The following is a 13713-nucleotide window of genomic DNA, read 5'->3' as shown; positions in this document are numbered from 1 at the left end:
GGGTTGTCATTGACCAGAATCTGAACTGGAGAAGCAATATAAATACCTTGGCTACAAGAGCAGGCCAGAGCCTAGGAATCCTGACTCCCCAAAGCCTGTCCACCATCTACAAGGCACAAGTCAGGAGTATGATGGAATACTCTCCACTTGCCTGGATGGGTGCAGCTCCAACAACATGAAAGAAACTCAACACCATCCAGGACAAAACAACCCGCTTGATTGACACCCCATGCACAACATTCACTCCCTCCACCACGGGTGCACAGTGGCAGCAGTGTGTACCATCTACAAGATGCACTGCAGTAACGCACCAAGGCTACTCAGGCAGCACCTTCCAAACCCGTGACCTCTACCACCTAGAAGGACAAGGGCAGCAGATGCATGGGAACACCACCACCTGCAAGTTCCCTTCCAAGCCACACAGCATCCTGACTTGGAACTATATCTCCGTTCCTTCACTGTTGCTGGGTCAAAATTCTGGAATTCCCTTTCTAACAGCACTGTGGATTTACCTACCCCAAATGGACTGCAGTGGTTCAAGAAGGCAGTTCAACACCACCTTCTCAAGGGCAATTAGGGATGGGCAATAAATGCTAGCTTAGCCAGCGATGCCCACATCCCATGAAATGAATAAAAAAAATAGTGAACTCATATTTGAAGTCTGCCACTGATCTGAGTTTTCCCTCCATCAGACCTTGCCATCCAAATGCTTCTTGTGTTCCAAAGGTATGCTGTAGTGAACATCCCTGTACAGCACGAAGCTGAATGTGAGATGGCCAAGAGAATTGTAGCGGAGGGTTATTGCACCTCTCAGCCTTCTCAGTAAAGACAAATGATCATTTATTGTGCGATATGCTGGTATTACCTGTGCTGTGTTATATGCACCAGGTTGCACAAAAACTATATAAGCACTGTCGGTTAGTGCTGCCTCACTAAATATCATCGGGCAATGAGAACTTTGTTTCATATAATTCCAGTTATCTTGGTTTTTGAAGAGGCAAAGCCAAACGCCAGAACTTTAAGACAACTCTAAAACTCAGGCCCCACACCTACAGCAACATCTCTATAAATTTATGACTTTTAGCTTGTAACTCCAATCTAATCTTAACTATGAAGCAGCCGTATAACAGTCAAATGTTTAGCAGATGAACATATACTAGATCATCAACAACAACTTGCATTTATATAGCTCCTTTTTAACATCATAGAACATCACAAGGTGCTTCACAGGATCATTATCGGACCACACGATTTACGTCGAGTTAAAGAAAGAGGCATTACGACAGAGGTAGGTTTTAAGGAGCAACTTATTGAGGGTGGAGATGGTTAGGGAAAGAATTCCAGAGCTTTGGACCATACCGGCATCACCGGATAACAATCAGAGGTGGGATCGCTGACCGATCTTTCTTCTAGATTGGGGCAATGAGGCTAATTGTAGCACGCCAACTGCTAGTAGCACAGGGGCGAGAACCTGGCCAGTCACCTCCTGTTAATTCTGACTCCGTTCTAAAATGCCCATTTCGTCCGTCTTGTAGACTACCTGCAACTTTTCATTCAAATTTAAATTGAAATGAATTTGGCAAGTTGCCAAAGGAATTGCTTAATAGCTGCACTCTTAGTAGGAAGAAGTTAGCTGATACATCACAGTGCACGCTGATGCTGCCCAAATTTGACTCTGCGATGGACTAGTGCTTTAGTTCATGATTATTCCTACTGAAGAAAATTTATCTTTCCTTTTTTGGATTAAAAAGGAAGATTTTCAAAATTAATTGTGCATGTCTACTTTGAGCAAGCAGCTTCTCTCTGCTATTTGTGATGGGAGGCTGCACATGTGGGGGAGGAGGGGAATCGATGTGTTTCGATGAACTGGTAGGCTGGCTGGGCTGACAGCACGGGTTACAGTTACGTGCTGCAATAAACCTATCATGTGCCAGGTGAGGCTTTCTGGCTGAGCAGCAAAATCAGTGCTGCCAGTTTGGTCAGGAGCGGATTAAGCATCATTGAAAGCTTGAGCTGGTACAATGCCCTCTTGACTTCTCCCAGTCTTCCTGCACTCGACAAGCAGGATTGTTTAGAAAGCAAAAAATACATTCACTCATTACAGAAATACATTTGTTTTTGAATCTTTCAAGTGGTAAGAACAGTTACTGCCCCTTCCTGGTGACTGGCTGAATAGGAACGCTGGTAGAGTCTCGGGGTGGGGGGGGGGGGTGGGGGGGGTACGATGGAGGGATGCTGTATGGTCTACCATCACCAGAGAGAGAGAGAGGGGAAATCGAAGTCACCAATGGCAATAAACAGAAATGGAGTATTTGGAGACGGGGGGGGGAAAAATGGAAGTCTGCTCTTTTTCAGAAGAATAGGAAGAAAAAATAAGATGAATAAGAGATGAAATAAAGTGGAATCCATTATATATACTCTAGCATTACCATGGTAACAGCAGACAGCAGCAACAATGATTGTAAAGAGTTTCCTCTGCAGGGCAACTCGGCACAGTACAGTGTGGCTTTATTCAGCTGTTTACAGCTTTTGCCTTCGGTCCTGTCGGCACTAACAATGCAACTTTTGTCAAGTATTTGATTCTTCTGTGCACGCCTGTTCTGATGTCATTTCTCCCGTCTAGCATCACCCACCCCGCCATCCCCCAGCTCAAACGACTACTAGGAGATTCCCACTTTTTTTTTTAAAACTCTATTTGGATGACTTGTCACTGCAGCCATCATTCTTCCTCCAAGCGTCAGGCGGTTGTGGGTTCAAGACCCACTCCAGCTCTTGCGCACATATGTAGGTTGACGCTGCTGTGTACTTGCATTACATTGCAGCGTATTTACAGCACAGGAACAGGCCATTCGGCCCAACTGATCCATGCTGGTGTTTATACCCCACACAAGCCTCCTCCCACCCTACTTCATCTCACCCTAACCTTCCATTTTCCTCTCCCACATTTGTTCATCTGGCTGTCCCTTAAATGCATCTATTCTGTTGGCCTCAACTACTTCATGTGATAGCAAGTTCCACGTTCCCACCACCCTCTGTGCAAAGAAGTTCCTCCTGAATTCTTTCTTGAATTTATTAGTAATTATTTAATATTGATATTTGTGTTAGCGCGTGAAGTTGTCAGGGTTTTTCAATGAATTGCGTTTTAATGCCATCGACTGGCTGATCACAAACAATGAATCAGAGGAGGCTGCGGAGACATGTATCCAGATGTATAGGTGGGTAGATAGAACAAAAAGTAAAAGCTTTAACTTGACTCATTTCCTACTTACAGTTCTGCACACAGTCAGTAAATTGATGGTATTTTCATGGATAAGCTTCTCGCTTCCGAAAGTAGCAGTTTTATCATTTCAGAAAAGGAACAATAATTAGAACCAGGCCCTGCCTGAAGAATCTGCATGAAATATTTTAACACAGAAGGAGGCCATTCAGCTCATTGAGCCCATGCCAGCTCTCTGTGAAGCTTCTCTCTTTTTTTTAAATGGACATAACTATTACAAGTCATTGTCAGGTTGGCAGCACTGTAAACTTAGGAGGTCGTAGCTTCAAGTCCCAAGGACTCAGGCTGATACATCAGTGCAGTACCAAGGGAGTGCTACACTGCTGGAGGTATTATGTTTCAGATGTAGATGTTAAACTGCATCTCCACCATTTCCCCCCCCCACCCACCCCTCTAACACCCCACCCCACTCCGGTCCCTCTGTTTGTTATGTTAGGCATAAAAAAAATCATGTGGCCCTTTTTTGAGAAGAGCCCAACTTTTGTCCCTCAACCAATACGATCTCAAACAAATTAATGATTATTTACCATCTGTGGGATCTTGCCATTTGTGAATGGGTTACATATAAAGCAACAATGCCTCTATTTCAAACGTAATTCATTAGCTGTAAAGTGCTTTCGGATGACCTGAGGATCTGAAAGGCACTATACAAATGCAAGGCTTACTTTTTATCACCAAGTTTGCCTAAATGTATCATGTTGTGGAAAGGAAGAACTGGAAAATTTACATTTTTGTCAGCCATTTCCCCCAAATCTCCATCTTTTATGCTTTTTTTCTTCAGCTGGAAAGAGGTCTGGTGTAGGTCCCACACTCTTCACGGATGTGCTCCAGACACTTTTGTCCGTTGGTCAGGTTTTCCTCCCACAGCGTTTTGCTGCCAACCTCGCGTAGCTCCATCCAGCATTCCTGCTGAGAATCAGTGGGAATCATTCATGGGATGGGATTGGGTGGGGGTGGAATGCCAAACCAAGCATCCGCACAAGAGTCCAAAGTGCTAATTAGGCCATGTTCCCAGGCTGCCACAGCAAGATTCCTAACAACACCAGCCTAAAATCACTTTGCGAGCCCTTTTTTTGTCGCGTTTATTTTTCTCTCCATTATTGTTAAATGTTCTCTGGCAAGGAATAAACATCTTATGTCATCTAGCTCAGCTCCGTTCTGCTTTTAACCCTCACCTCTGATGGTTTTTGTTGAGCAGATACTGAGAACAGGTCTGGTCAGTTCACCCACAAACGGTTAATTTTGCTAAAGCTCTGGCAGCCATTTTATTCACAAAATGTCTCATGCTTACTTATGCTGATAACTTCAAAGGGTGCTGTCTTTGTATACAAGTGTTTAGTAAAGTTTCTTCATTTATGTGAATTGCAATTGGAGAAGTCAGCCTTGGCTCATCACAATGAAAGTGATGCGTAATTCTCCTCCCATTTCTCCCAAATAATTGTTCACCAAAGACAATCTCAAATATTCCTTCAGCAGCATTTACTGCTGACTTAAATACCTGGGCATGCTGGTAAAAGGGTGATTGAGATAATTGTTTTAGAGGTGATTGTTAACTTGCATTTAGTCTGCAGATACCGCAGACCAAGAGCTACCATTTGGGCTTCAGTTAGGCAGTGTTCATTTTACCTTTTGTGGCTGAAATGTTAATTCTTGATGCCCAGAGTGCGTTCTGTGTATACACGGGTTGCAAACAAACACACAGCTCTTTTCCCAGCAGTTAAATATTAACTGTAGGTGGCATTGTGCGCACTGTCTAAACATTTGCATTTAAGCGTTGGTAATTTTTTTTTTAAAAAGGGTCGGCGTTCCAAGGAACCGCGCTGTCCACGTTTTACACTGGGTTTGGCCCTGCATTAGAGATACATCCCAGGCAGTGCCAGACCACAACAAAGTGAGAGTCCTTCTTCCAAGGACACTCTGCTCCAAATGGATGGAAAATGGTCGAGCTGTGGGCCTGACTTTTCAACGTGCATTCACAGTCGGCAAGGTTCGACACCCTGACAGCACATTCGGTGAAACCATTTGTACATCTTTAGCCCCAGTGCAATAAAAACGCCATCATTTTTGAATTCTCAGTCTTGACTTTTGATCTCCTCTATGGCTTACTAACATTTCTTGGTGGTATTTAGCTCCTTGGTGACACTGTACCTTTGAGACCTCTTCTTCTTGGCCTCCACTGAGAGCTCTGTGCTCTTCCAATTCTGGCTCTTGCACATTGTGAATTTCTTCACTCTACCAGTGGCGGCCGTGCATCCAGTCGCCGAGGCCCAAGCTTCAAATTCCTTCCCTAAATCTTTCTGCCTCTCCCTCCACCTTTAAAATGCTCCTTAAAAACCTACCTCTTTGATCCAGCTTTTGGTCAGCTGTCCCAGTATCTCCTTATATGGCTTAGTGTCAAAATTTGTTCTTGGGATGTTTTACTACTTTAAAGGTGCTATATAAATGCAAATTATTGAATTGTGAACATGTATTGTACAGAGGGACTGAAAGACTGCATTTGGCACGTTGTGGTGCATAGGGTAATCTCTGTGCTCTTGTAGCTATTACTATGACGAGTACAATTTCAAATATTTAAATAATTAGCTGGGTGCAATAATCTGAATGAGCTGGGGAGATATTGTTGGACTTCGTCAGAAATTGCATTAAACAAAGCGATAGCTAATCCGGCATTTTGTTATTGAGAAGCTGACAGTACAAGAACTGTAGGCCATAAGGATGAACTTACTGCATTCCTCACATGGGCTTTGTGAATACAAAATGGATAGATTTGCTGCCACAGAGTCCCGGAGCTGATGCAAATCTTCACAGGCATAACCAGCGCCTACAGATACAGAACACTGCCAAGGCCACATACATACATTTATATCATAAAACATCAATGAGAGGATGGTAGATGTATGAAAAATTCATTAACTCTTCTCATAGCTCAACTGGTTAAGATCTGAGACCACCAAAAATCTGTTGACACTGGGGGTCAATTAAAAATGTCAAAACTGAAATAGATTTTTGTTAGGCAAGGCTATTCAGAATTACAGAACCAAGGCAGGTAGATGGACTTAATATACATATCAGCCATGATCCAACTGAACTCAGAACAGGGTCAAGGGGAGGACTGGCTGACTCCTATTCCTATGTACATAAATCAGTGAGTAGCTGACCCAACACAGAACACAAAACTCCCAACTTTAATCCCTGGCCTGTACTGAACTTGCTTCATCACAATCAGGAAAGCTTGTATTTGGCCTCAGCGATCCTGAGTTGGAGAGGAAAAATAGTACATTGGTTCAAGTTCCCACTCCTGATTGCTACCCAGATAATTCCTGCTGACTGTAAATGGTGGACATGAGCGCCACAGAGCTTTATTTTGTTTTTTTTAAAAAGCCCACCAGCTCTCACTGTGCAGGCCCACCCGAGTCGAGGAAGCACCAGTTGAGTGAGGTAGTGGAGGGTGAGTGGTTTCTGTGAAAATGTACTCTAGCAAAGGAGCAAGGGGTGGGTTGAAATTTTGGCAGAAAAAAGTGGGGGGGGTGGTGGTGGAGATATGTATTCGGAACTTCGACAAATTATAGATTTTATAAGCAGTAAAACGCTACGTCTGTGCATTTTGTTCAAATGCTGTGTGCTTTTGAACTGCAGCCTGAAACTTGTCAGCACATTCCATTCTCCACAGTTCCATCACCCAACAACAGTTAAATGCTGAGTGACCACATCTTCAGTTTACTCAAACAATCAGACTTTGTGGCTCTCAACATTCTTTTTTTTTTATAAAGTAAGAAATTCAGCCTGATCCTTCGCCAAACCAAGCATTCATTTCAAGAATGCAAGGCAATTACGCACTGCAACCTTAAAGGTTCACTTATTTACACTTGTGCAGCTGAATATAAAACTTTGATTCTTATAAATACTGCTCCCTTTGACATAAGTACATAAGAAATAGAAGTAGGTCATACAGCCTCCATCATTCAACAACAACATGGCTGATCTTCCTTAACTCCACTTTCCCACCCTATCCCCAGATCTCTTAATGTGCTTAGAATCCAAAAATCAGTCAATCTCTGTCTTGAATAAACTCAACGATGGAGCATGCACAGCCCCCGGGGTTAGGGAATTCCAAAGATTCACAACTCTCTGAGTGAAGAAATTTCTCCAAATCTTAGTCCTGAATGGCTGTCCTTTTATCCTGAGACAATGACCCCTAGTTCTAGACACTCCAGTCAGAGGGAAAGAGCCTCTCAGCATCTACCCTGTTAAGGCCTCTTAAGAATTTTATACATTTCAATGAGATCACTTCTTATTCTTCGAAACTGCAGACAATATAGGCCCATTCTACTTAATCACTCCTCACAGGACAACTCATCCTAGGAATCAACTATTGGAGGTCCCATCTTTTAGGGGAGATGTTAACCTGAAGCTTCATCTGTCTCCTCAGGCAGACATAAAAGTTGCATTTATTTGAAGAACAGCTCTCCCTGGTGTCCTTACCAATATTTATTTTTTTTAACCAGCATCATTTATCTTTTAACTGGAACAGATGTCTGGTCATTTATCTCATTGTTGTTTGTAGGAGCTTGCTGTGCACACATTGGCTGCCGTGTTTCCAACATTACAACAGCGATGACACTTCAAAGGTACTTCATTGGCTGTAAAATGCTTTGGGAAGTGCGGAGGTCGTGAAAGGCGCTATATAAATGCAAGTCTTTCCATGTTAACTTGTACGGCTGCCTAATGGGGCTAGACTTTCGCTATTCTGGCTGGAATAATAATAATTCTACTGATATAATGTATAGAGAAAGGAAATAATATTGGGCAGCATAGAAATATCATATGCTAACAGTATCTACTTCTCTTAAAATAGTTGTTTAGAATTAGCTGTGAAATGATAGGCATTGGCTATTATGAGTGTTATAAAATGCTAGCAAGGGAAGAGTTGTAATGTACATGTCCATAACAGGCCTTAGAGCCATGAAGAACTATCCGATACAGATGTCCTTTTAAGGAAGGACTGTTTGGTGGTCGGCTGTATAAATTGTAACACCAATGTATTTTACTTCAGTTCACAGCGATTGCTAATACTCACTTGGCCTCAAAACCCTAAATATAATGAATGGTCAAATATTATCGTCCATGACCAATGATGAGATAATTGAGTTAATCTGTTGGTGCTGGTGTTGGTTGACAGGGGAATGTTGACCAGCCTAGTGGGAGAACTCTCTGCTCTTCTAATGGAATTTTTATGTCTACCTGAACAGGTAAGACAGGGCCTTGGTTTAACATCTTGTCCAAACACAACTGCGACAACAATGCAGCACACCCTTAATACTCCACTGAAATATCTGCCTAGGTTATGTGTGGAAGTGCTGGAGTGGGGCTTGCTACTGTAAAGTATCAGATTCATTGCTCTCCGCTACTTTGTTTTAAGATACCACAATTCTTTTTTATATCTCTGATCTCTGGTCGTGCCTTTTGTTTACAAGCAGAGGCAGAATGTCAATCACTAATAATAGTCTTCTAATCCTTGCTCTGGACCCCAGGATTGTCTGAGAAATGGAAGAAATCGAGGCCGAGGATGTCATGCACTGTGACGCCAAAGCATTTAGAAACATGAGCAAGGCTTCTGTTCCACCTGAATATTTCTGGGGTGGAAATTGATCTCAATGATATTTGTAACAAAAACGATATATAAAATTCCTCTGCTTGCCATTTTAATGTGTTCATTAAACCATCTAAAATATATAAGTTAACCAATGCCTTGAAAAAGCATGTGGAGGAATTTCATGGGAAATGCAATGGCACTTTTGTTACAGATGCCCCTCTGGGCAATTGCTTCCCATAAAATGTTATGCTTTAAATCTTTGTGCCTTTCTCCTCTCTTTTAATTTATCCATTTAACACCACCAATGCATTTCTCTAATTTTGTTGTTGTCTGATTCTTGCCCCGATGTGTCTCTCTTCAAAGGGAGTCTCCGGTTTTCCGTCCTGTTTCTATACACTTATATTGTCATCAATATTGTCACTAATATTGTCATATGCTGGATTCAGGAATTGTGCAATGTTGACCACTCGCCTTGAAGGAAGGAAAGAGGGATTTCATTTATATAGCACCTTTCACGACCTCGGGACATCTCAAAACGCTTTACAGCCAATGAAGTATTGCTTTTGAAGTGTAGTCCCTATCGTACCAGTGGAAATTATTTTAAAATGTTCTCTTGAAATGTTCTTTAAAAGGGACTCCGACTCCTCCACTATTTGGAGGGATTGCAATAATTGTATTGAGACCCACACTTAAATTTATATCTTAAAATACAGACTGGATTCACAGACACAGGATGCAGTCTGATGTATTTCGCCCACAAGAAAATATTGAGACACATTTTCTAACAACTGCTCAGAATAATTTTCATATTACAATGCTTGCATTAATCAGCTACACTCCTCTGTCCCACTGCCTAGTTGAAATATTAGCCAGAGTGATTGTATTGTTTGAACTGTGTATCTTCTCTCATACACTATAAATTAAACCCTTGTAACCTTGAGCCAAAAGACCAGATCTGGAATTTCTCTTAAATAGACACTTTCTTAGATTTATGCAGATTTGCAAACATTTACTGTGTACATAGATTCTTTTTTTTTTGAAAAGTCTTGCTAGCAGATCTTCCGCTGCTTACAGTAAATTGGAGGTTATCCTGCTTTATAATAATGGAAGCATAACATGTAACAGACAATGTATTACTCTGCTGCTGAGGTGAGGTCGCATTTAAACCTGGTCTCTGCCTTTAAAGCTTACAAAATGTAATTGATGTCAGGAGGAACAGCCTGTAGTTGATTAGATGCCAATTGATGTTACTGAAGAAAGTTGGGCTGTAGGTTGGCGGTTGCTGATAAATCCTGACTCCTATCCACTTTGATAGCGGTCAGGTTACCACAGTCAGAAAAAAGCAAAATGAACCAACAAGCGTTTCTTTTAATTAAGATCCTATTGATGGGGCTAACTATCTGCTAAGTTGTGTTTTATGCTGTTTCATGGTATTTGGACAAGTCTGACGCCGACTTTGAATATGTGACACTATCGAATCTGATGTGCATATTAGTCGTAAATTTTTTTTAGATAGATGATCATATGGCATCTTGTGAAGAAATCTTTATATTAAAAAATCTCATCCTACAGGTCATTAATAAAAGTCTGGCAGGTGATTTAGATGGAAATTGGTGAAAATATTTTAAAACGCACTAGCTTTCAGATTTGCAGAGTCCTTGCCTATCAAGCAAAGCCTTTTTAACATATACATTTGTGTCTGTTTGTTTGCCAGGCGCGCCCCAAGGGAGAAGGTCTGACCCCTTACCAGGGGAAGAAACGCTGCTTTGGTGAATACAAGTGCCCCAAGTGTAAAAGGAAATGGATGAGCGGCAATTCCTGGGCCAACATGGGCCAAGAATGCATCAAGTGTCACATCAATGTTTACCCCCACAAGCAGGTACTGTCCATCTCCGCATACAGCTCTTCACAGCCGTTAGATAGCACGAAACAGCTGGCACATTCATTGGCGGCCACACTCCCTTGCGGGGCATTAACACTGGTTGGGGTATTGAAGTTCTTCCCCCTGCTTGCTGAGATTTTATGCAGTTGAGTGGGCCAATTCACAGATGAGTAGGTTTTGGAAGAATTGTAGATGGGCAAATTGTTGTAGCCCCAGCATGCAGTCGCACAAAAGAGAGAAAGAATTTGCATTTCTATAGTGCCTTTCACAACCACAGGATATCCCAAAGCGCTTGACAGCCAATGAAGTACTTTCGAAGTGCAGTCACTGTCGTAATGTCGGAAACATGACAGCCAATTTGCACACACTGAAGTCCCACAATGAGATAAATGAGCAGATGATCTCTTTTAGTGATGTTGATTGAGGGATAAAAATTAGCCAGGACACCAGGAGAACTGCCTTGCTCTGTTTCGACTGATGTTAACGGATCTTTTATGTCCACCCGAGAGGACAGATGTGGCCTTGGTTTAATGTCTCCTTTGAAAGACGGCACCTCTAACTGTGCAGTGCTCCCTCAGTACTGCACTGGAGTGTCAGTCTAGATTATGTGCTTATGTCTCTGTAGTGGGAATTGAACCAACAACATTCTGACTTCGAGGCGAAAATGATACCCAGTGAGCCACAGCTGACAACTAGAGTGGAAGAGTGCAGGTAGTGTGGAAAAATGTAAAGGGGTGATTTGGCTAGATTTTTCAAGGAGTGGTCAGTTGAGGGGTATTGCCATTGCCACTAGCCAGATGAACTATTGAGTCGTTGCTGCTCCTGAACTTTGCTATGCGTAATCCTCAAAATGCTTTCCTCGTGGAATAAGGGTTCATCGAGGGTAGTAAGTTACTCGAGTTAGTCTGGCCCACTTTCCAGAATGCATTGGCAGAGATCTGGGACCAGGTGACTAGCCATCCCGGCTGCCGATGATCTAAGGCACAGCGAGAAGCAGAGGAAGCAACAATCTTTCGCAAAGATAAAACAGTAAACCCAGTCAAAGCAAAGCAATGAGGCAGGTTCACTGTCTGATTCTGACAATGTATTGATATCAAAAGCAAAGACCAAGTAACCAGTCACAAGCTGAGCCCATGGTGCAATCGTTTCAGGGTAGATTTTCAACCATCAGATACTGGAGGGTGACATATTTAATAAGTATGAGAGACATCTGGTGGTACAGAAACATATGACAATCTTTTTATTTAATTATTCTCCCCACACAGGAGCCAAACATTATCTGCAGGGAATTCTTTATGTATCCTATAATGCATTATATCACATGGAAAGGAATTGTGACTCAGTAGAAAATGTCCATGAGCTTTATAACAAAAGTGCTGCTATACTCAACATGCTAACAAGGTTATCCTCCTGTACAAATAGAGATCTTGACTGTGAAATAATCAATCTTTAAAAACAACAACTTGCACTTGTATAGTGATTTTAACAGATTAAAAATGTTCACAGGAGTGACAAAATGTGACACCAAGCCAGATAAAGAGAGATTAGAACAGGTGACCAACAGCTCGGTTCCCTAGGTAGATTTTAAGTAGCGTTTCATAGCAGGAGAGAGGTGGAGGGGTTTAGGGAGTGAATTCCAGAGCTTAGGACTTGAACCTTAGAAAGTTTTTCTACTGTTGAGGTCAGCGGACAAGCGGAGGACCTGGATGTTTTGTCGATATTGAATCTTCGTCGCACCCTCAGCATTTAGAAATAGCAGGGTGGATTTTCCGTGTCTTCATTTGTGGTGTGAAATCCTCCAAGGAAACTGTTGATGGGCTTCCCACAATTGTTTGTTCATGAATTTCAATGGGAAGAAAATCGTGGTAAAATCAATAGTTTTCTTTTAAGCCCTCAGTGAGTTAAGCAAGCACTCCAAATATCGACTCGAACAATGTAAACCTCAAGATTTAAAATTTTGGTTCAGTTTGAGAGAGCCAAACCAGAACATTGATCAGAGTTTATGCTCAACTCGTTAACTGAAGAAAGACTTGGTGGGGGGAGGGGGGTGGTGGTAAACACTCAAGTCACTCAATCTAAACTACCTGGCCAGCTCACTTAATAATAATAAAACACTCTTTTAGAGGAAGTTGGAATCACAAATAGAATTTTCTTGCATTTTATTTCCTGAGGCACTACTTTGTAGAAGATCAGCAGTTCTTCTGGTCAATGAGTAGTTGTTTATGGATGTCCCACAGTCTGTCGGAAGTGAAGAGGTGGGAGTGGGCTGGGCTGTGGCCATGAGGAAGCAATATCTCTCTCCACTGAGAGGCTTTCAAAAAACGTTTGAATGCAAACCGTCCAGAGATGATGAAGTAAATGTTTTTTGATTGCTTCCTGGAAAATAAATAATTAGTATTTTCCTTGCCAACTGTGAGCACACTCATAAATTTGTTCCCCTTACGTCCCACACTTGCATACATAAATAAATCAGTGAGCTATTAAACTCTCAGGTGGATGTACAAGATCCCACAGTGCTTTTCATAAAAGAGCAAGGGAGTTCTCCCCGGTGTCCTGGCCAATATTTATTCCTCAATCACTAAAACAGATGATCTGGCCATTATCACATTGCTGTTTGTGGGAGCTTGCTGTGCACAAAGTGGCTGTCGCATTTTATGCATCATCAGAACACAAGAAATAGGAGCAGAAGTAGACCATAAGGACCATCGAGCCTGCTCCACCATTCAATATGATCATGGCTGATCTTGGGCTTTAATTCCACTTTCCACTCCCCATATCCCTTGATTCCCTGAGAGACCAAAAATCTATCTATCCCTGCATTAAATGATGGAGCATCCACAACCCTCTGGGGTAGAGAATTCCAAAGATTCACAACCCTTTGAGTGAAGTAATTTCTCATCTCAGTCCTGAATGATTGACCCCTTATCCTGAGGCTGTGTCCCTGTGTTCTAGATTCCCTGA

At 42.1% G+C, this 13713-nt stretch overlaps 1 protein-coding gene across 2 annotated transcripts in view; it reads left to right on the top strand.

The window, feature by feature from the left end:
* zcchc24 (zinc finger, CCHC domain containing 24) overlaps positions 1-13713 on the top strand; it is a 195914-nt gene that overhangs the window by 133515 nt on the left and 48686 nt on the right. For both annotated transcript variants that reach the window (XR_010970927.1, XM_068020538.1), the window contains exon 3: positions 10585-10749. Coding sequence is in view for 1 of the 2 variants with exons in the window: in XM_068020538.1 (XP_067876639.1) it covers positions 10585-10749 (165 nt within the window). In the remaining variant the exon portion in view is untranslated. The remainder of the gene's footprint in view (positions 1-10584; positions 10750-13713) is intronic.

Source organism: Heterodontus francisci, chromosome 42, assembly GCF_036365525.1.
Source record: "Heterodontus francisci isolate sHetFra1 chromosome 42, sHetFra1.hap1, whole genome shotgun sequence".
In the NCBI taxonomy this organism is placed as follows: domain Eukaryota; kingdom Metazoa; phylum Chordata; class Chondrichthyes; order Heterodontiformes; family Heterodontidae; genus Heterodontus; species Heterodontus francisci.
Note: the sequence above shows the minus strand (reverse complement) of the source record. Positions and strands in the feature narration are given on the sequence as shown.